We start from the raw sequence: 23,602 nt of genomic DNA on the forward strand, positions 1-23,602 counted from the left end.
TAGGGGTTATGCCAGCGGCCATACAGAGCGCCCAAGTCTGACCCCAGCATAGCTGCATGCCTATTAGGAGTCTGTTAAGGCAGAAGGAAGTTTTAAGAATTTGTTATTCCCCCCCCCCATGCTTTACACTGCAGCTCTGCTTGTATGCACAAGCTCAGAGCTTATAAAACTACAAGCAACTATAACCACCAGCAAATTATTATCAGGTAACTCTCGCAGATCGGCTAAGTTGAATGAGCTTCAATACGGTGGAGAGGAGCTGGCACTTGTCTTTAATGTCCTAATAGTCCAGGTTTTGGTATATTGTATTTTTCAGGCCGTTACAGGCTCATACACATGGTAAAGCTGGGCCCATAGGCACTCTATGTGGTGACGTGCTACGCCACCTAGTGGCAATGCGTCTAGGGAATAAGAAGTGTTATACAGTTTTCCCATTTATTTTCGCTCACATATTCATGTATAAAATTCTTTTAGTCCAAAACACAGCACACGACATGGCGGAAACAATTGAAATATTTCACAATTTATATATTTTGCATCAAATAAAAAACAACATTTCAGTCAGATCGGTTTTCTTCATGGTTTTATGTATAAAAAAACAAACAAAAACAAAACCCATAAGTTCCAGTACCACAAACTTGTAAAAAACACAAAATACAAAACCCCCCCCCCAAGTAACAATTATTCTACAATAAACGAGATGAGGCTCTGAGATGAATTGTACAATCTTCAAGCGTGTCCAGCATAGGAATGAATAAAACCCCCTCCTCTTATCGGCATACGTAACTCCGCCGTAATTCAAGGCACTGGAGGGAGTGGAGATGACGTCACAGAATTTAATCCCACTTTAAAGTTTACTTCTGTCTATAGGATGGAGGCTGTGCGGATATTCATGGGAACGCTACCAAACCAATAAAAAAAAAAATGGAGGCACCAGAGCCCATCGCCGGTTTCAGCCCCACTCCAAAAACGCCACCTTCACCATGTAGACGAGAAGTTGTACTTTAAAACGGAGTCAAGTCAGCAAGGGGTTAAAAGGATGCAACCTATAATATTCCCAATAAAGGGCAAAATTTACCCGACAAGCTTTCACATATTTAAAGGGGTGGTCAAAAACGTAGAATATGAAAAAAAAAATATATATACATATATTTTCCCTTCCCCCCCAAAAAAACAGCACCACTCTTGTCCATGTATTGCAGAAGATGAATGGTGATGAGATGCAATACCAGACACAGACATGAGTGGCGCTATTTCGAGAGAAAAAAAAAAAAAGTTGAAATTAAAAAAGGGCTAATAAGGATTTTTACAAAAACTGTATCGTATTAGGAGATCCCAGAGAATGGAAGGCTTAAGGGATAAAGCCGGGGAACCCCAATATATGGATGTTAAATTATAAAATTGCCATCCCGAGTTATTAAATCCCAACTATGATCTTGCATAAAATTTTTTTGTAAAAAAAAGGAAATCCCAGCCGGATATGGATTTTTTTTTTCATACAGAAAGAAACCTATTGCCAACATCAAAGTGGAACTCTATTAAATGGCAACTTGTCTAATATTTTGGAGAATTGCTTAAATAGCAATGACCTAACAATCAAAATACTCCCATTAGATGTTGGGCAATCGGTTAGTTGATAACTGATTGGCGTTTGCAGAAATCTCTGACCATAAAGCCGACTGCTGTCTGATTACGGGTGCAGGGAAAGACGGGTAAATCTGTTTCCCGATAGATTTAGACTGCTGCCACAGCCAACATTTTAAGCAATTGCCCTTTATGCGATATCCTAACATTCTACAAAACTAATCTGCAAAGTGGAGTTAGACATTAACCAGGGGTGCAGGCTCCTTTAAGAAAACTTTTTAAATGGCTCTAAACCTCAGCATGGAGAGGACTACAGCCTCCCTCGGCTTTCCATGAGAAGACACTTTTGGTATTTGCAAAGGAAAGGGTAAAGGAATGTGCAGTTTTCCACCCGTTGGAGTTTTAACAAGCCATCTGGTGGTAAAGGGTTAAGGAGAGGAAACCCCCCCCCCCCCCACATGTAAACTGGAATGGAACATCTCAGCCCTCTGCATAGCTATGTGGCATTGCTGGGCAGTACCACTATGAGACTGAGGGGGGAGTGACAATAACTGGAATGTTTATAGTTCGAGAAAAAAAAAAACGCAATGGAAGGGGGTAAAAAATTCTCCTCCGTTCCAAAGTTGTTATTGGATCCTCCAAACCATATTATCTTGTGCATACAGTGTCCGCGTCAGCACAGCAGAAGCGAGACACCGTGTGAAATCTGTACAATACCAGCCTGTGAGAAATACAACAAAAGTCACAACAATTGAACAATAATAAAATAAATGACAACAATATCCACAAAATTCCCTTCTTCGCCCCATGTTGAGAGGTTGAAGTGTACCGGGGATTAGACCGTCCATAGTACCAGGTGAACTAGCGTTGCAAAACAATAGTACCGATATTTTTCCCTTTTTTTTTTTTAGACCCCCGTCAAGGCTATTCGGTTCTTTTCCCCAAAAAAAAAAAAAAAAAAAAAAAAAAAATCAGGCTGAGCTCTCCCTTTTACACGAAATAACACAATAAAAAAAATGAAATGAATTTATAAAGTACCACTGCTTTCCACACTTCAACCACCATGGGGTAAAAAACAAAACAAAAAGTAGACTTGTATGACGGTGCCACCCGCAGCCATCCATAGCTCAGGGGGTGGGTGGGTGGGTGGCAGCCTGTGTAAACCAGTGGCGTTAACCTTCTGCCACATCTGGGCGCTCAGGGCCGCCCCCTGGCGAGGCGCAGGATCGAGAATGAGATTTCAATAACTTTCCAGCGTGAGCAGAACAGAGAGGAGTATTCACCGGCTCCCGATTTCCCCAGACGTTCCCAATCCCTCACCCTCTGCAGTTTCCTGGCTGAGAGGGAGGGGGTAGTGGTGTCAGGACCCCATGGCAACTTAATTCCAGTCATATTTTAGGACTTGCAAAACCCCCGAGCTACCCATTTCCCTTCCCCCATCTTCTGAAGATCACAAACCTGAGGAGAAAGAAGATGAAAAACAGATTGTTAGGTTGGATCGACAGTGGGGTAATTTATTGTGTATTAATCAGTTCCTTTAAAACGCCATAAAATCTTCCAGCCCTACCCAGGAGCGGGTGCTCGTTTTCGGCTATATTCAGATCAACGTGTGCGAAATCGGCCGTGAAAAATTGAGGTTTTTTCACGTCCGATTCGCACCCCACTTTTCACTGATCCCTCATAGATTGGAGTCTATTGAGGGATCGGTGAAAACGGACAGAAATAGGACATGTCCTATATGTTCACGGGCACTTCACATGGGCCGTTAAAACAACGGTTCTGTGAATAGCCCCCATAGAAATGCATGCAGCCGTGTGGCGGCCATTAAAAAAAACGACCGTCACACTATTTATATTTTCGTCTGAATAAGCCCCGAGACGTTAGATAACAAATATAAAAGGAAAACTCTGCCTTCATCTAGGACAACAGCGCTAGTGACTATAAACCGCTGTTAACTCCGATATCCCACGCCATGTCCCCCTCAGAGGTCCAAGAAGCGGAGATATGGGGAGCGGTTTGGTGGGGTCCTCACACCAATTTACTATTGTAGGAAGGTGGTGATAATTTTTTTCTCAAAAACATGGTGCCCACCCACCAAGATTTACTCACCCGCCCACCGCTCCCCGATTCTCCGGATTACATATAATTCATATACAGCCATTGTCTCCAAGAATGGGGAGAGGGAGTGGTGGAAAAAGGGCCTTAAAAGGGTGCGTCACACGTCAATCTTCATTGAGGATACGAACACACACAGCGTGTTCAGGGCGAATACGCTGCGCAGCTTGAACATCCGACCTTCATAATCCGATCAGCCAAAAATATTGGGTCATGCTTGGCAGTTAGCAACCCTCTGGGCAAAGCCATTACACGGTTATGTCTAGTGCAGGGTTAGAGGGGGCGGGGCATGTTAATTGGTGTTCATTGTATCTGTGTCATGCCCCGCCCCCTCATCCCCTGCACTAGGCATGGCCGCAATCTGTTTTGTCCGAGTGTTCCTTTAAAGAGGTCCTGATATATTTAAGGTGCACTCACACGTGGCGAACTTGAATTGTATTTGAATAGGTTTACACTGAGGAGAACTTGACAATGTAACGCAAGAACGAGAGAATAATCGGAGTTGCCCTGTGGGCAGACAAGTACACCACGTGCGAGTCCCCCCCCCCCCCCCCTTACAGGGCAGGTAAACAATCCACTGACCGTAAAGTAGTTAACAGGTTAATTAAGTGTTAAAGATAATTCCAAAATAAGCTCAGCCAATTATAGGAGCAGCGATACCCTTCAATTATCAATCATCCCATTTAGCAGATCCACCCAAAATGAAAGAATTGATTTAGGTTGTAACACAATTAGAGAAGTAAAAAGTCAGTGCACCCTGGTGGAAGGAAGGAGCGCACACAAAAAAAACACTTTAGGCGCGACACGGAGGGGCAAGATTCCACATTTGGTAGATTTTATTGCACAGATTTTGCAACTCTTATACCATATGGTGGACAAACCAACCTACAAACTTTACAGGGGATCTCCAGGCGCCAAAACTTTTCATTTCACATGGCCTCTCTGAATGTCCCTGCAGAGTTTATGTAGGTAGCAGGACCTCAGCCTTTATGGACGTCCATTAAATTAATCGAGGGACAACCCGGAGGCATTCTGTACGTCAGATAATTAGTTTACGGTGAAAAAAAATACGAAAATACGTGGCATCTATAGGTCAAACTATAGCGGTTTCTTACAGGCCTTATGCACACGGCCGTCTGGTGGCTCCACATAACCTCTGAGTTGTATGGAGCGGTAATAGGGCACCTCCGATTCCATACAGGTTTTTTGTGTTGGATTCTATAACCCTGAGCACCATATGGCAGCACAGGGAGTGCCTACAGTCCTGTACTAGGACGCTACAAGGACTGTGTGTCGTTCAGCTCCGTGCAGGAGGTCTACGGAAAATGGTTTCCCCTCTTCCTTTGTACTAGGACTCTTGATTTAGGAGAGCAGATCTACAGAACATAAAGGTGAAGGAGCCTTAAAGAGGTTTTCCCAAATTTGTGTTTTACGACATGCCATATTGACAAGTTATAAAACCGTAATCCTTTACACTAATGGCAGTGGCAGAAAGGAACATCGGTCAAGCAAGTGATTTTTAGTTCTCAGATATTAACACCAGGGCCCAGACCGTATGTGAACAGGGCCCAATGATGGTCTCACATGGCAGACAGACAGATAAGCTACAGGTATAGTGGGCCAGGGGCTACGAGAATCCCAACATTGTCAAAAACACGGATGCCGATGGAGTCTTCACTGGCTCTAGATCCGGTCTACATAGACAATGAATGCCGTAAGAGGCTCCCAAAGCTCAGAGGCCGGGGGCTGTATATCGGATGCTCTTGAAGCCCAGTAGTTCAACTTTTTATAAGAAACTTCTTAGTGTGTTCAAAGGGGAATCTTAAAATGTTGCACATTATCAAAGAAATTGAACAGGCCTTTATTTCTCTTACCAGTTTTCTCACAGACTCCCCCTTTCTCCTGAGCGAGGTTGAGTCTGTTCTGTTCGGCAGCTATGCTGTTGGCCTCGGGACTGCTACTTCGAGATGCATGGGCAGTGTCAATTGTTGGGTTAAACTGGAAGGCCAAGTCGAGGTGTTCTTGGGCCAACTTGAGGTGCTGGCGCAGCCTGTCCAGCTCATGCTCGCTTGAGTGAGTCACGGGCAACTCATAAGCCTCTGTGCCACCATTTCCAGGATACAATATTTTGCCGTTTGGCACCTTTCCCTTTTTCAGCACCGAGTGGTAGTTGGGTGGAGCGCTAGGAGCCTTTTTGGGGCATTGCTCTTCCTCTTTGCTCCTCTGCCTGAGGGAGTCTCGAATGCCACCGACACCCAAGTGGAACAGCTCACACAAGTTGAGGAAGAGGCACAGACCGCTGACGGCATACATGATCAGCAGGAATATGGTCTTTTCGGTGGGACGGGACACAAAGCAATCTACCGTGTGGGGACAAGGGCTCCGAGTGCACACATAAGACGGATTCACTTCAAAACGATACAATACATATTGCCCCAGGAGAAACCCAACTTCTAGGGCAGACCGGAAGAGCAGCTGTAGAACATAGACCTTCATTAGGCCGTCTTGCTTAATACGTCGACGGCCATCGTGTTTCTTTCGGTCTCCTTCTTCAGGATCTTTCTCAGTTTCCATCACTTCACAGATCATGGGGTCCTCTTCATTGTTATCTTCTGCTTCTTCATAGTCCCGCTTTGCTCCACGATGAACCACCGGTGCCTTTTTCTTGCGCTTGCTTTTGGTCTTTTCCAAATGCCTCCAGTACTCCTCTGGGCGACGTGCAATCCTATGCATGGCGAAGCCTAAGTACATGATGGATGGGGTGGTGATGAGAATGATCTGGAAGACCCAGAAACGGACATGTGACAATGGCGCAAACGCGTCGTAGCACACATTCTCACATCCGGGCTGTTGTGTGTTGCACACAAACTTGCTCTGTTCATCATAATAGATGGACTCCCCACCTACTGCAGTTAGGACTATCCGGAAAATGATGAGAACTGTCAACCAAACCTTCCCCACGAAGGTGGAATGGTTGTTAATCTCTTCGAGAAGACGGGTTAAGAAGCTCCAACTCATCGTGAGCCACGATTATACCTGGAAAAAAAAGAAAAATCGTCGTACAATTAGTCATCGGACGAGATGGTACAAGTCAAAATGAATGGATTTAAGTGCTAAAAGCCAACGCTTTAATGATTTAAGGAAACACCCAGCCACTCCGCAAACATCCATTATTTACATCATCATTCTCCGGAGGACAATCTATCTAAAGACAAACCATTATACGACACCACCTGGAAATGAAAAGGCTTTAAATAGGAAACGCTCCACAAATCACTAGATCCAGACACCTAGAATCATCCCAAGTAGACATCTACATCCACCTACAAGGTGTGGAGCTTGTCATGGATGTAAAGGTCCGTCTCAGAAACCAAAAAGTTCTCAGATCTCATTGGTACAAAGAACGAAAGAACGAGATTTTCTTTTGCGAACCTCAGCGACATCTAATCTTTACAACAGGTGGGGGATGGAAATCTCTTGGAGTTGAAGAGTTAAGGAAACAAGTAACGCGTTTCGAATCCATACTTATCTTTTTGTCACGCTCATGTGAGATAAGAGACTAGCAAAAAACCCGTGAAGAATTAAGTGGAGATTAGATCTGTGAGCCTGATGAAGACACCAGAATGGCCTCAAAACGCGTTGCTAATACAGAGCGATTACAAATTATTAGCTATATACATTTCCACCCTTTGCATTTTCCAAAAGCGACAATCAATACGAGTAGAGGTAGTCATCCAGCTCTCCCAGGCTCCTGAATGGGAAATTTGCCTAGCGATCTAATATCATAGGAAGCAAGTAGGCGGTATAGCTGCATAAATGAGGCAAATTTCTGCTTCGGGAATCTAGCGGCTGTACAGAATTTTCAAGATCTGGACCAATGGCACACTTGACGTATCCTAAAAATAAACCCATGGACGCTGGAAGGATTGGTTTTGCCCACTCATCTACTTTGTTAGCTGAACATTTGGGGGTCGATAGACAGGAAGCCGTGTTTGGACCCCAATGTTGATCGCCCGAGATCTCCACTGGGTATCGAGCTTTCATTAGTTAAACCTGGCCTAACAGGACGTATGGCACGGGGGTATCTATTGCAACACCACCAGATGAGAAACCCAACTACCTCCCCCACAGTCACAAGGAGCCATTTATTGACTGTTCCCATTTCGCATGCAGATGGCCAGGAAGCACCCAGCAGTTATCAAGCACCAAAAACACCCAAAACTTCACAAGTGACCGCAGAAGTGTGAGAGATAAGAGGATTGAAGATACGGCCATGTGTGCACATTATGCTGATGGGGTCCGTTTGCCATTTGTTTGGGAAGTTGTGACCCCATTATATCCAGCTGTAAGCATCCTGTCCCGTCAGTCATCGTCAGCAACTGAAGTGTCAACGTCAACACAGGGAACCGCCGTGGTCACCCAAGCGTGAGCGCAGGACGCAAATGGAGAGGCGACAGTCCGTCATGTACAAAATCACATGTTCCTGAAGGCGAGGGTGCGAGGGGGATGTTGAACTGGTGCCCCCCCCCCCCCCATGACACTGGGAAACTGTAAAGTAAACGACAAACATCCCAAAAATTTAGGAGGCTGCAACGGCCCTTTGTTGTCACTTAACTACTTCTGCCTCTTACCCAGCTTTCCTAGAGTCCTGATTATTCTAGAGGACAGGAAGACCGTCCAAAAGGGGATTAGTTCTGCGTGGAGTTTGCATTGGTTTCCTCCCATACTTCAAAAACATACAGATCGGGAGATTTAGTTTGGGAGCCAAAACGGGGGCAGTAACTGCAGTTGCACCCGACCGAGTGCCACTCGGGCATCCGATAGTTTTCACGGACCCATTCACTTTACACCTAATGCACAAGACCGTTGTGTGCCGGCCGGGTCCCATCAGTGATCCGTGGAAAGACAGGACATGTTCTATCTTTCTACGGATCGGAGAATGACGCAGATGTGTACAACTGCACTTAGCGGGTGAATCGGGTCTGTGAAAACGGACATGTCCTGTCTTTCCAAGATCACTGACGTGACACGGCCGGTACACAAAGGTCGTGCGAATTACGCGTAAGTGGCGGTAACTTCTGTACAGCGATGCGGAATATGCTGGCGCTGTATTCGCAACAGAAATAAATATATTTTGTATTACGGCTATAAATCCATCTTTGGGATTCTGCCTGTAATGTATGTGAATGGCGTCGTTTTATACCCCATTCACATGCTCAGGTAAATATCTGCGAGGAAAAACGGGCACGCTGCGAATTTCAAAATCTGCAGCACGTGCATTATTGCGGTGGATTCGGCATTGAACGTGACCTTATAAGCCAGGTATATAATCCGAGAATGCAAGGGGGGGGGAGAGAGCCAAAGCCATGAAAATACCTACTGCAAAAAATAAAATAAAAATTTACAATGAGAAACAAAAATCCATGGAGTAATCTGAGCACTCACAATAAATCAGTCCTCAGAGTTACCGACACCTGGAGTTCATAGCGAACATATGACCACCGTCACAGAAGGGGTCAAGCGCCAATCACGCCATCTGATGGATGCCCTGCAAACACCTCCGCACCCCGGGGCCAAGTTCCTTCAACTTTCCCAATCAGACTAGGTAAACGCCAGCGTCCGGACACGAAGACCTGATATGATGGGAAACCGCTGCACTGAAAGAGCAAATGGTGATTCCAAGTGGATTCCCCTAAGTAGCCTCTTCCCGCTCATTAGTGGCCCAATGACCTCCCTCTGACACCCTTCATAACAATTACAGCTCATAACTCATTCACCGATGTAGAAGAGTGAATAGGACGGCGCTTTTAACCCTTTTTGGCATCTATATATTTTCCGCTACTTCAGTCTCGCAGAAAACGTCGAGTCAAACTGGGACAAGAAGCCCCTTTAACGGCCCGGAAATAACACATTTGCAACCATCGGCCCATCTAGCATTTTTCAGTTATATTTTGCGTTGAAACCAAATTACACCAACATCTGGCAAAGTCCTAAAAGAGAACAACTGTTCCGTCATGCTAAGTTCTTAGAAGTATTGCATGAAGTTATTTAAAGTAGCCCCTCCGCCCCCTTACCATGGCTCGTTTCCCTTGTGCCGCAGTTACATAATAATGCTTTTCTCACTGGTGCGTTATAATCATTCTGTCCTTGCTGTAATGGAAATGAACTCTCCATGTACAGAGTTGGCAAGCAGAGCTGCAGTGTAAAGCATGGTGGTTTGGGACAAAACAGCAGTCGGAGACTCTGAGACAGGAGATGGATTTCAGACATGTTTAAATTCCAAGAAGATATCCCGTAGGGCAAGGAAATATCAACCAGAAAGCGTGACGTAGGCAACGTCGCAACCGCCTTGTTACTTGGCCGGCTAATACTTTTTGCATGGGATAGTCCACAGGATGTGAGTGAAATGGTAACGATGCCGGTCCAAACATTACACAGACAAATAACCGGCATCGCCCGTGTGTTTATATCCCTGAACATGCCAAGACATTGTACCTGGTAAAACTGGTTGTAGGATGCAAAATATTCCCATGTATCACTGCCGACAGGGAAACAAAAAGGTAAAAGCTGCCCCCCCCCCTCCGCTGTCAAGTGTCTCCCGCACGTCCACGTCACATAAGGATTTGTTCCTGCACACCTGAGAACGGCCAGGTGCGTGCCGATCACGTGACTCTAAAACAAGCAACTTTTATAAAAAAAAAAAACTTTTAGGACACAGTCAAGTATTTCATATCATGGTAATGGGGGAGGGTCAACAAGTTTCGGTCGCCTACACACCGTGAGCGAACATTGAGAGAATTTATAAGGGTGTATTCACATAGTGCAGTTTTGCCACGTTTCCACGCTGCAAAAACGCCTGCATTTAAACCAATTTGCTGCGGTTTTGCAGTGCGATTTTCAGCCGCGGGACAAAAAAAATGTACCATGTGAATACACCCCAAAGCAGTCCACACCAGTTTTTTGGTCCAGAAAAGTCGCAATTTGTAAGAAAACTTTTTGCAACTTTTGTATTTTTATGCCGCCTCCAAAACTTTTCAAAGAGGTGGGTGGGGCTTAATGTGAGGGGCGTGGCCACTCACGTCAGCCAATAGACTATAATTTTTGTCAGAAACTGGTGTCAATTATAGCGGAAAACTACTCCAGTTTGTGCTGGCACAGATTTCCCGCAATAATCCGCCCTGCCCAGTCCTTGTTGCCCCGGGTGGGTGATATCGGGGACAGACCCCATACCCACATGGATGTTGGCAGAACTATGAAGTCTTTGGTACCCCAACCGGAGGAGGCTGGGGGGGCTGTTAAGTGGATGCGGATGCATTTATTGGGGCATTTTAGAAAAAATAAAATATATAAATATTCCCAGAACAAGGATCACATTTAAGACAAATCCTAATAAAATTCATTGTAAAACGAGTTATAGCCGGAACTAAAGGATCGGACACAGAGTGGAGTCAGGAGACCCTTCACATACCCCAAGTGTAAGACCCTCATGTTTGGGAGACCACCTGCCGGGGCATCGCACAACGGGGAAGAGACACGAAAACTAAAGAAATTCCACAACTGGGACGGAGGGGACAAAAGAAAATAATCCCAGTGCCGTTCTCTTCAGGAATAATGCGGCCGCCAATATATAAGACACAGCAGGAAACTTCTAGAAAGTATTGTTTGCGTAGACCGGGATTATCCCACCTTGTCCATATGAAAGCCAAAGTCACGGGCAGGGGGGTAATAAGGGCGGGGGTGGGGCAGTGATCCTGCTCATTCCCCTATTTGCTCGGTGGGGTGGGGGGCACCCAGTCAATGTCCTCTAATTACAATCACATGAGCTTTTTATCTCGCTAGTAACTGATTACACCGAGGTGCGGAGCAGGTCACATTATAGGAAACAAACAAACTACAGCACAGGATAACGTGAAATTCATGATAAAACCGCTATGGCGTCCGTCTACCGTATGTGTCACGCGAATTCATGACGTATATCTATAAACTCGATTGTGACGGACGCCGCTGCCGAGATATCAGTCACAGTCAGGAGCTTCTCCTGGAGTAGATGTTAAACGGCGGCCAAAAACGCGACGTGCACAAAGCCGAAACGCTGGGAAAACCTGCGGCTGTATGGGCACATCTGTCAGCCATTGACACCCAAGGATGCCCCTGTATTGGAAAGAGGTGGACTACTCCTCCTAATAGGGTCTATTCACAAATAGAGAGGCTGAAAGCCTCCAAACATCTGCCCATTGATTTCAATGGGGAAAACGGCGGTTTGTTCCGACGGGACGTTTTTTACGCGGCTGTTTGAAAAAACGGCTCGTAAAAAGAAGTGCATGTTACTTCTTCAGCCGTTGTTCGTTTGGTCAATAGAAAAACAGCTCCAAAACCGGCCGTAAAAAACGCAGCAAAAAAACGCCTGATGCATAAAAAACGACTGAAAATCAGAGGCTGTTTTCCCTTGAAAACCGCTCCGTATTTTACAGCCGTCTTTTGTTCGCTGTGTGAACATAGCCTGAGGGTCTGTTCACACGCTTATAAAAAAACGTCTAAATATACGGAGCGGTTTTCAAGGGAAAACAGCCTCTGATTTTCAGCCGTTTTTTAAACAAACTCACGTATTTGGCAGCCATTTTTGGAGCTGTTTTTTCTATAGAGAAAATGAAAAACGGCTACAAAAACGGCTCAAGATGTGACATTCACTTCTTTTTCACAGGCATTTTTTTACGCGTCCGTTTTGAAAAACGGCTGCGTAAAAAAACAGCCGTTTTGAGATCAATGGGCAGATGTTTGGAGGTGTTCGGCTTCCGAAAAGAAGGCGAACATATCCTAATAGTTGAAAAAGCTTGAGATCCCAGGCATCAAACACGGTGTAACCAGAGCCTTAGGGCAAATCTTGTGTTTTTTTTGCCTCGATTCTTGCGAAATTGCAGCAAAACGCCGCAATTTTGTGAAAATTCTGCAAATATCTGAATTTGATCACCAAGTGTGTAGAGACCCTTAACAGCGGACTAGACGGCAGGTTGTGCAATGAAGTAACCTCAGCTTTTAGATGGAGCAACTTCATCCAATACTAGGTCCCGGGACGACCTGTAACAGTGGCGGTTCTTCCCATCGTTGCGAGAAGCCGGCGTACCTCAGACGCTGTCGGGGCGATACAGCTGCTGTAATTTGGACGCCACACTAGGTTATAGAAGTTATTGCTCTGCCCTCCATTGACTCACAAAAAGAAAAAATTAAAGGAATTTTTATCATTTTACAGTCAGTGTTTCGGTGCCGGTACAAGTGCGGAGCTCGGTCAGGGGTTTCCGGTTTTGTTTAACTTGTTTTGAGAAGACGAATATTTGTAGCCTCGGGGTGCAGAAAAAAAAAAAAAAAAGTTGAAAAGACAGGAACAAAAGGCCAAGAATGCAGAGGGGGGGGGGGGGAGGGTACAGGTGGGGGTGTAGGGGGAGGTTAGAGGTGACATATGGGAGAATTTAAGACTCCGGATTATATTACAAAAACACAAAAGCCGACATTCATGAACGGACTAGTAGCTCCACAGAGAACCACGAACTTTATACAACTTGTACCCAAGAGCTAGCACTTTAAACTCTTCAATAGAAGCAAGACTTATAGGAGATGCTAAGGAATCTCAGCTAAAACACTACAGACATGAGCGAGGCTACACAGATCAACAGCGCCCGGATCCACCATTCAGGTCACCGGCAAACGTGGCACACTTCAATGGGCTGTCCTATCAGGGCACACAGGGGGCTACACAGGTTGGGACCCCATAAGAGCTTTAGTAGCGATTCTGCACCCACTAAGTGAGGAACCGATGCGACTATCCCTCTATGAAGCGGAGAAAACTATAGTAGGGGTAGGGTGCTCAGTATTGGGGTGGGGGTAAAAGGGCAGGGTCCCACGGGCCAAATACTCTGCAGATTTTCCCCTAAGGCTCAATGCATACGATGCGTATTAACTGCGGTTTTGCCAGGCGTATGTCAAAACCGCAGCGCAATACAGCACCAGCATAGACAATGAGATTCCAGGAAAGCTCATGCGCACGCTGCGGTATTTTTCTGCACGGAAATTTAACTGCGGTGCGTATTTTACAATTTAAATGTAAAATTTCCGCTTGCAAATTGCTTCTGCCTAGTTCTGTGGAAAATGGCACTAAAACCCGTAGCATAAAACCGCACCGATTCACGCATAAGAACCGCACCTGAAAAACGCGCGAACTGGTGTGGTTTTTATTCGCATTTCCTGCGATTTTGATATGTATTTTCCGCAGCAAAATAGGCAGCGTGGGCAAGTAGCCAAAGGATTAACATGCAGAAAATGTGAAGCGTTTACAGCAACCGGAAAGTGGATGAGATTTGAACAAATCCCATCCCAACGCTGCGGTTAAAATCCGCACATGATTAGCGCGGAACGTCAGCTGCGACTTTATAATTCGTAGCATGTACATTTTTTGCTGCGAACGGTGAGCGGAGATACAAGTCTGTGGGAAAAAAAATGCAGTACGAGGAGCACAAAAAAATCAACTGTAAAAGTCGCACGTGGTGTTTTGTTGCGGTTTTTAACAGCGATTCTGGCCAAAATGACACTTGGCGTGGGCGTTCAGCGTGTATATGTCGGGAGTTTTTCTGCTGAACGCGGCGCGAGCGTAGTCTGCGGGTGCACGTGCAGTCAGTAGCTCTACCTTCATATGCGCAAATTTAAAGGAACCATTCCCAATGACAGACGCCCGTTCGCCGACATCCCAATACAAAACCGCGCAGCACAAAGAAACATCACATAGTAAAAACAATGAACAATAGGGGGTCAATGTGGGTGAGCGCGTCTAACCCCATCCATGACCCGCTCTGCCCCCCTACCAGAGGTCCGACAAAGAACAGCAGACATTTAGGGATAGGAAATAAATGGTAAACTTGGCCTTGAGCCCAAAAGCCTCAAAACAGCGATAACATTGTGCGATCTACACAACATAAGGGGAAATACCACGTTATAATACAGCGCGCACGCCGGAATAATCCGCAACATCTGCCCCAGAATTAAGGGCACATGTCCGTATATAAAAAAAACGACATACAAGGAAGACGCTAATTTCGACCATAACCCGGTAACACCAAAACCGACCAATCATACCGAAAACGCATCGACAAGATTGATGGTTATTGCACAAACGAACGTAATCAATAAAGTCCAACACTGCGGACGTACTGGGAGGGGGGGGGGGGGATTTATCAATTTAGTGCAATGCAAAACTGGAGCCGTTGCCGATAGTAACCAATAAGGTTGCTGCTTTCATTTGACTGGAAAATGAAAGCTGAAACCTTATTGGTTGCTATTGACAACGGCTTCATTTTTACCTTGCACCTATATTGCATGAAAGAATACATCTGATCAAGGGGGTGGGCACGTCTGGGACCCCCACTGATGCCTAGTATGGAAGCCCCCCTTGGTTCTGGGCCGCTCCTGATCTGTGCAGACAGCTGCGACGCGCACGGGGCCGAGTTGTCGTATCTGAACAGCGCCTTGTCGGGATCAGCACTGTGCATAGGAAAAATATGGAGGCGCCCCCTTCGTTCTATGAATTGGTGGGGGGCCCATAGGTCAGACCCCTGGAGATCCGGCTTTAAATGATATTGCAATTTGTAGTTATGGCTGTCCTGAGTATTATCACCTTCACTACGGCCTGAGACAAGTTCTTCCCATTGACACTAATGGCCCCCCCCCCCCCATAGATATTAGGGTTTTATCATCTTACATCAGTCACACTCCAATAGAAGTGAATGCGGAGCGAGGAAATCCACCAAATCTGCCATTCACTTCTACTGGACGGTGACGCAAGAGAGAAACGTAAAGAGCCCTGAAGTGAGAGTCACAGAGCAGTCCTGACCTTATTCTCCAGCTACAGACACTCCTGCCCCATGCCACGCATTATTTGCACCCTTCCTGCCCAATCACTCTTTGCCCCATGCTACTCATTATTTGCACCCTTCCTGCCCGGTCACTCTTTGCCTCATGCCTGCCCCCTCCAGACACTCTTTGCCCCATGCTACTCAAAATTTGCACCCTTCCTGCCCCTCCAGTCACTCATTATTTGCCCCATGCCACTCATTTGCACCCTTCCTTCCCCCATGCTACCTATTATTTGCACCATGCCTGCGCCCTCCACACTTTGCCCCATGCCACTTACTATTTGCCCCATGCTACTCATTATTTGCACCCTTCCTTCCCCCCTCTGGTCACGATTTGCCCCATGCTATTCATAATTTGCACCCTTCCAGTCACTAATTTGCCCCATGCTACTCATCATTTGCACCATGTCTGCCCCCTCCAGCCACTCTTTGCCCCATGCCACTTACTATTTGCCCCATGCCAGTCATTATCTGCACCCTTCCTGACCCCCTCCGGTCACTCATTATTTGCCCCATGTATTAGCGCGCACGTTATAATAGTGCTCGCAGGTCTCCTCACCCCTTAGCGCCCGGCACAGACTTCTCTCTCCGGTTGCGCACGGACCTCCCCGGTCTCTGTCTCTTTCCGTCCCGGATTCTGTCGTTATCCCGCGCAACGCGGCGCAATCTCCTCTCCGGTATATGGCGGCGCTACAAGCGCCAAAACTGCGCCCGAGACAAAGACAGCGGCGGCAGCCTGGGCTCTCACGCTTTATGGGCGGTGATCAGCGGGTGAAGGGTCTCTCCTCCCCTCCCACCAAGTTTAGGATTTGGGAAGGAGGTCTAGACAAAGAGGAGACACCCTCCCCCCCTGCACTGCCTTCAGACCCCTCTGTACCCACCTCCATGTTCTGTCACAACTGCTGGAGAACTACAAATCCCAGCATGCCCCAATAGATGAGCAAGCGTTTGCAGCAACTACGTACAAATTTCGACGCCTTTGCGCCAAAACAGCGACTTTTTGTACCGTATACGCAATTCCTGATACTGTTTACGGTGCCGTTTTTTAGGCGATTTGATATTTTCACACAACGGGAATTATTATGCGTTTTAGACACTTTTTACGCTTACACGTACAGATTTGAGGAAAAAGGGGCGTGGCTAAGCAGAGTCGTAAACGCGTTAAATTTATTAAAGACGTGACGCGTTTAGTCATGAGATGGCATAAAGAAGAGGAGTCTCTAAAGTGGCAGCAAAGCGCGCCAAGTAAATATGTGCGCCATTTTTATCAAGTTGAAGGAATTTGCGCAATATTTACATTTTACAACACTATCGATGAATCTCCACCATTATAATCTAAAACTGCTACAATAACGCATCGCAGGGAGGGCGGCAATGTGCGAATGGGAGTTTGTCAATTATGGCGGCTGCGGTAAAATCATTTGATTTTTTCATTTTTATTTTGTCAAAACAGAAATCAGATTTGAAAGAAAAAACAATATATACGCAGCTTTCCCAAATTTTTCACAAATATGCGCCAAATTTCAAAAGCAATTTTTGTCAAACATGCTACTTGCGCCAAATTCATATACGCGGGCCCAAAATATTTTTGTGAATTTGATTTGTGTCCCGTGCAGATTGCGCCATTTTTTTTTCAACTAAAAAGTTTAAAAATTTTAATTTTTATAACAATTTTTTTTTTTTTACTATTTCTGTGATTTTTCTCATGAATTTTACGAGTGAAAAATTCTATTTTATCTTAAATTTTTCAAAAAATTATTTCAGACATCCAAAGCATTAAAAAATGGAGGACAGCTCGTAACTGTGGCGGGGAAATAGTTAACCCCTTCCCATGTATCTCCTCCCCCCTCTATTACATGTCTGCTTTTCCCCTTATTACGGACCCTCCCCCCGCTGGTAACAATCCCTCCTATTTTTCCAAACCAGCCCCCCCTCTTGCGCTGTGCCCCCCCCTCCTGCGCTGTGCCCCCCCTCCTGCGCTGTGCCCCCCCTCCTGCGCTGTGCCCCCCCTCCTGCGCTGTGCCCCCCCCTCCTGCGCTGTGCCCCCCCTCCTGCGCTGTGCCCCCCCCTCCTGCGCTGTGCCCCCCCTCCTGCGCTGTGCCCCCCTCTCACTTCCTCGGGCCTCCAGACCTGAAATCTAAAACCTGCTCAGAAAGATTAAGAAATGGGACGTCCTAAAAGTATCTAAGCAAACAAAGGGTTAAATCGCGCTGTAGATCGCGATCTGAGGGTTGCAAAAAATCCAATACTGCGGGATTTTTTGGCGTGGTGAAATTGCGGACGCATGACGCTGGATGTGCACGTGATTTCATACAACCCCCATAGCAGCGATATCGCACAGCGACCTACCGCAATCGCAAACTGCAACAATTGCGAAGCGTAATATCGGTCTTATACTCGATCATTTGGCTTTCCCCACTTTGGCGACTTTTAGTAGCGTAAGCCGAATTTGTCTGCTTTGCTACTGAAGATCCGTAGGAATGCATTGATTTGTTTGACGCAGCGCAACGACGATATTTGGTTATCGCTGCCTCTTTTTGACTCGGGAAAAAAGCTGCGCAATAAAGTCGCAATGGAGTTACTTCTAAATAATGGGCGCAAATTTGATAAGTAACATTGGAGTGACTGGGAATCCTGCGACAAAAGTCGCCATGTAGCCTAAGGCGCAGCCCCATACTTTGCGTATAATGCAGCGCAGATACGAGAAATTATTTGTAAAACAGCGGGGAATTATGGCAATTTGGGTTATTGAGACCGGTTGTTTTTTTTTTTTATTAATTTTTTTTATTATTATTTTTACGTTTATTTCTTTTACATTGTTTTTTATCCTTTTTGTCGTTTTTTTGTGTGTTTTTTAAAGGAACAAACGAGTCCGTGGTCCCTTGTGTTTTAACATGCGGTTACCTGCGTTATATGGTCGATGGCGGAAAAACTTTTAATAGACCCGTTCACGACTATGGCAGCATTTTAACGTCCTTATTACGGATACAAGACGCGGAATCCCTGCGGTTCTGTTATCATTATTATCTATTATATTATCGGTTCCGTCAGGGGGGTCCAGGCTGTGATACAGACATTTGACCTTAAAGTGATACACACACAGTATATTCTGGCCGCGGGCGTCATGCCGGTCGGACTGCGCAGAATGAATGTCTGTCTATAGATCAATGCGAGAACAGCGACTCAGCGAGGGAGTGCGGACAACATCTTCACTGAAATTCTTACAACTTCATGATGAAGAAGTAAAAATACTTTTGTGTCACCCCCGGCAACGTATTCCGGATGCTACAACAAATAAGGAACACGTCTACTAACGAATAAAAATCTTGCACCACTAATTGCTGCTCCCGTCTACTCACAAACCGGTGCACAAATAACTATTGTCTTCAGATGACGGGAAAATGTCTCTTAACGTGGGCCAATATATACCCAGCTTTCCCAGGCTCGTGAATGGCAAACCTGCCTAGTTCTACAGCTGTCCAGTAAATACAAGTCATTGACTCATCCTCTTTTAGCTGCTTCTAATTTATATCCAATTGTGAGAAAACTGGGGCACAATCAATATGATGGTCATCCAACTTTCCTAGACTCCTGAATGGCAAACCTGACTAGTTCTGCAGCTGACAGTAAATATAAGTCATTGAGTTATTCTCTTTGAGCTGCTTCTAAGTTATATCCAGTTCTGAAAGAGTTTAGGGAAAAATCTGTATAGTGTTCATCCAGCTTTCCCCGACTCCTGAATGGCAAACCTGCCTAGTTAAGGAGTAGTCAGTAAATATAAGTCCTTGACTCATCCTCTTTTAGCTGCTTCTAAGCTATATCCATTTCTGGGAAAGCTGGAGGACAATCATTATGGTGGTTACTCAGCTTTCCCAGGCTCCTGAATGTCAAACCTGCCTAGTTATGCAGCTATACATCCCCTACTCCGGCATTGCTTCATATCTAGGTATATTTGTTGCTGGGGCCTCTAGGAAAGCTGGGTCACAACTCTTTTGGAAGGTGTAATGTAATCATATTGGTTGTCACCCAGCTTTCCCAGGTACAGATAATTCCAAATACAATTTTGACAGCTTATTAAGCTAGTCATAGATCTGCGCAATGTTGGGAAACATGTAGGGATATATTTACAGAAAATTGTTGCAATTATATTGGATGGATCATTGTTTTATTTGGGACCATCCATCCTTTTGTAAATATGGGAACCTGATACAGGAACGGCATGGCTACACCGTCCTCATTCACAGCATATGGAACAGGGTGCGGGTATATAAACCAGACTCACCAATCATCATCAGCCCGGAAAAGTAATCATCAGCACCCCTCCCCCTTTGCAAATGTATCAGCCCCCAAATTCTCGTCCCCACAGGTATCAAGCCTTCGCCATCCCCCCTGCCGCATGGTGCTTTAAATGTCCCTTTGTTATTCAATGTGGATTCTCCGGATTTTAACTATTTCAGAAAGAAAATTCCATTACAAAAAAAAAAGGAAATTGTTAATTTTTGCAATTCCCCCTCCCTTAATGTAATATTTTCCTTTGGGAAAAAGTAAATCCGAGCTCTAAAATGTAGAGAGTATAACAAAAACTCCAAACTATTAACTATATCCAAATATTTGTAGCACCGGCAAAGAAAATAACAATTTCCGAGAGTGAATCATATGGGACGAGACACGCAATCCCGCGCGCCTGCACCTTGCGGGGCTGTATGAATCACGTTTATCCAACAGAACATGAGGAATTCACACTTTGGTCCCCCCAAGAACAGATTTTGAGAGTTTCAGCCACATCTATACAGTCCTGGAGAATCCCTTTAATTTTAAGGGGTCTATTACTTTTGCAATGGCCTTGAGATCATGTCTCTTTTGGATACAATCTAACCTGATACCTGACTGGATTATATAGCAGCGTTTCTTACCGTTCCTCTTATACGGGTACGGATGTATGCTGGGAACACTCGATTGTTAGCACCCGCTTCGCAGCTGGAAGCCCCAAAAATAAAACACTGGCCCTTTAATTATTTGTTTTTACCCTTACTCATAACAGAGCTTCTAGACGATGATAAAGGTTTCCTATTAAAAGTTTAAGACAACGTGTGGCTACTGAGTATCCAGACAAATCCAGTTTCTTTGTGCGGTGCCGAAGGGTTGGTAACCCTGATATAAAAAAAAAATTCCCTTTAAGTGCCCCATTTTTACCCCTTAATCCCATCCGAGTTACCTTACACTTGATAGAGAATACCTCAGGTCCCCCACATCAAAATTTTGCTCCGCTCCCCCTACAGACAGGTCTTGATCTGCAAAAACCAGCGCTTCATGATACTGAGTTTTACTCCATATTCCCATTTTCCATAAAAATCAGACTGGCCCAGATGATGACGGTCGTCCTAAAAAATATCAGGATGCCGGTTTCTGCTGGAATATTTTACTGGGATGGGAAGCGAGAAAGAAAAAGTCTCCACATTCCCCTAAATCACTATATAAAAACAATTCAAAAACGTTCCCAACAAATTCTCTGCATCTATATTTCCTCTCCCAAATCATCATTACACAATGAGGATCCCCCCGTAGAATGACGAAGACCATACGTAGGGGAAAAGTTTGTGCCCCCCTCTCCCTGTTGACTGGCTCTCGTGTCACAGGACTCATTGTTGAGCTGATCTGCAACTTTGTCAACTATCCCAGAGAATTTATAAGGCAAATCCAGATGTTAGTCCCACACAAGATCCTATAAACCCTCTACACTGGATGATGGAAGTTGTAGTCCTACCTTATTAACGTGGCACGCGGCTGTACCCTCTCCTGGACTCTTCTCCTGTGTCAGCACAGTCAGATTATTGAGAAAAGTTTACGTAGACTTGAGTAGGATGTGTTCAGAAGTTTGGAGCGGAAAGAATTAGGATGGGGCCAAGCCTGGTGCACCTCCTCCTTGTTGAAGTCTGGCCGGCCCCTCTCCCACCCACCATGAGACTCACTCTCTCCTGTATAACTCCTTCCTGCTCCATGTACTGTTTTGATAAAGTATTTTTCCAAAAAGTCTTGAGTCATGCTCTTCTGTCAGAATTATATTCAGCACCTAGAATTGTTTCTGGGAAAGTTGGGTGACTACCAACTTGGCCGCCATTACACCTTCTCAGGGTTTCCCTTTAGCCGTGGTCTTCAACCTGTTCTCCAGCTGTTGCAAAACGACTTCTCCCAGCATGCCTTGACAGCCGCAGACAGTCTAGGAATACTGGGAGTTGTAGTTCCGCAACAGCGTGACAGCCACAGGTTGGAAACCGCTGCCATAGAAAATTGGAAGACAGGTGTTCAACTCTGAAGGAGCCGTAATAGTGGCCGTACTGGTTGTCACCCAACTTTATAAAAAAAAGGTGGCAGAGAAGACCTTTTAACAACTTGACAGTAAAGTTGACTTAAGGACTGATATTATTGGGGAAATTCCTTTAATCCGGCATCTGATACTCCAGAAAGTCCAATACAGAACTGCAATATAATAGGGAATTTAACAGGACCAGAATTCGAAACAGATGATTGTGCAGGATTATGAAATATTCTGGATTATTGGAAGGTTGCAGAAAATTATATATCATTGATTTGTAGAGGGGTAAAGAACCTTCATAAAAAGCCCAAAATTATAAACTAGACTTTGGGGAGGGGATTTATTACAACTGGTGCAAAGAAGAAGTGGAGCAGTTGCTATAGCAACCAATCAGAAACGTTTGAAAACAGCTATCTGCTTGGTCGTTATGGCCTTGCGATCTTTCGATAATCCCGAATACCTCATAATCCAGCACACGGATCCACTGACGCCGGATGAAGGAATTTGGGCACGTTCAGACGAAGCAGAATTGCTGTTGAATTGCGCTTCGGACAGTCCACAGTGGAAATCCGCAGCAGCCTTTTTTTTTTACATTGTTTTCTATACCTTTTCAGGTAATTTAGGTCAGACGCTGCGGAAAACAACAGTGCAGAATTTAGGCTGCGGTGAGGAATTTTCATTCCGCAGCATTGGTGGCCGCCAGCGGAGAAGCAGCGGATTTTCACTGCAGATTTCAGCCTTTGCAATGCAAAAATTGAAATCTACGGCAAGTCCGCAGTGATATCCGCCACGTCTGAATCACCTGTCCAATTTGCATATGTTGTTGCAGATTTGTTGCGAATTTGCAGCAACATTTGCAGCGGAAAAATTCCGCCACATCTGAACATGTCCTTTTAGTGTAATAACGTTGCAGCAGAAGAGTAAATCACACGGTAATGGGAATGAATGTCTCATTTATTACTGAGCTCGTGGATCCTGATTAGTGAGAGACGTGTCCCTCCCCGCTGACGGCGTGATACTAGTTCTGTTTTGTCTATTTTTGCTCTTGTGAACCAAAGTTAACTGATGTCTTGTGCAATAAGTGAGGATTTCTACGTCAGCGATCATATGAGCGGTGCACGATTCAGGACAGTGACGGATTCTTTTAGTGAAAATTATTCTGATCCTACATGTACCGAATGTGAACTACATGGATATAAAGCGCCTGTTTTTTAGGGCATGTCTCACTTTTCTTCACATTTTTGTTTTTCGCTTGTTCCTCCTTGACATTTATAAGGAAAAAATTCACACAAAAAAGCAAAATTGCAATTCTGTGATCATGGCGTCCATAGAAGAATATCAGTGGGACATTACCGGTGTGACAACTCCACTCAATACCCAAAAGTTCAGGATATGATTAACCCCTTTAGGCCTCCTTCACACAGAGATATTTCTGGTGCAAAGTAAAAGTGGACTAGTTGCCCAGGGCAACCAATTAGATTGCTGCTTTCATTTTTCAAAAGGTTTGGAACAAATTAGAGGTTGAATATGATTGGTTGCCATGGATTACTACTGCTCTTTTCCTTTTCACCATTCTTGTGGTCCATAGCAACCAATCACAGTGCAGCTTTCATTTTTCCATAGCAATTTAAGAAATGAAAGCTGAGCTCTGATTGGTTGCTCTGGGCAACAAGGAAAGGTTTTTCTGTTAGAG

At 45.1% G+C, this 23,602-nt stretch overlaps 1 protein-coding gene across 2 annotated transcripts; it reads right to left on the reverse strand.

Annotated features, from left to right (window-relative positions):
- Nucleotides 1–502: 502 nt before the first annotated feature.
- LOC142655265 (gap junction gamma-1 protein-like) lies at nucleotides 503–21,425 on the reverse strand. 2 transcript variants are annotated; one of them, XM_075829185.1, is made up of 3 exons: nucleotides 21,361–21,425; nucleotides 5,574–6,735; nucleotides 503–3,042 (listed from the first exon to the last, which is right to left on the reverse strand). In XM_075829185.1, the coding sequence occupies exons 2-3, from the start codon at nucleotides 6,715–6,717 to the stop codon at nucleotides 3,035–3,037; spliced, it is 1,152 nt and encodes a 383-aa protein (XP_075685300.1). In that variant the 5' UTR covers nucleotides 6,718–6,735; nucleotides 21,361–21,425; the 3' UTR covers nucleotides 503–3,034. The 2 variants fall into 2 exon arrangements, with proteins under 2 accessions (XP_075685300.1, XP_075685299.1); XM_075829184.1 differs by lacking the exon at nucleotides 21,361–21,425 and adding an exon at nucleotides 16,156–16,384.
- Nucleotides 21,426–23,602: the final 2,177 nt, after the last annotated feature.

The sequence above is a fragment of the Rhinoderma darwinii genome, chromosome 6 (genome assembly GCF_050947455.1).
Source record: "Rhinoderma darwinii isolate aRhiDar2 chromosome 6, aRhiDar2.hap1, whole genome shotgun sequence".
Lineage (NCBI taxonomy): Eukaryota > Metazoa > Chordata > Amphibia > Anura > Rhinodermatidae > Rhinoderma > Rhinoderma darwinii.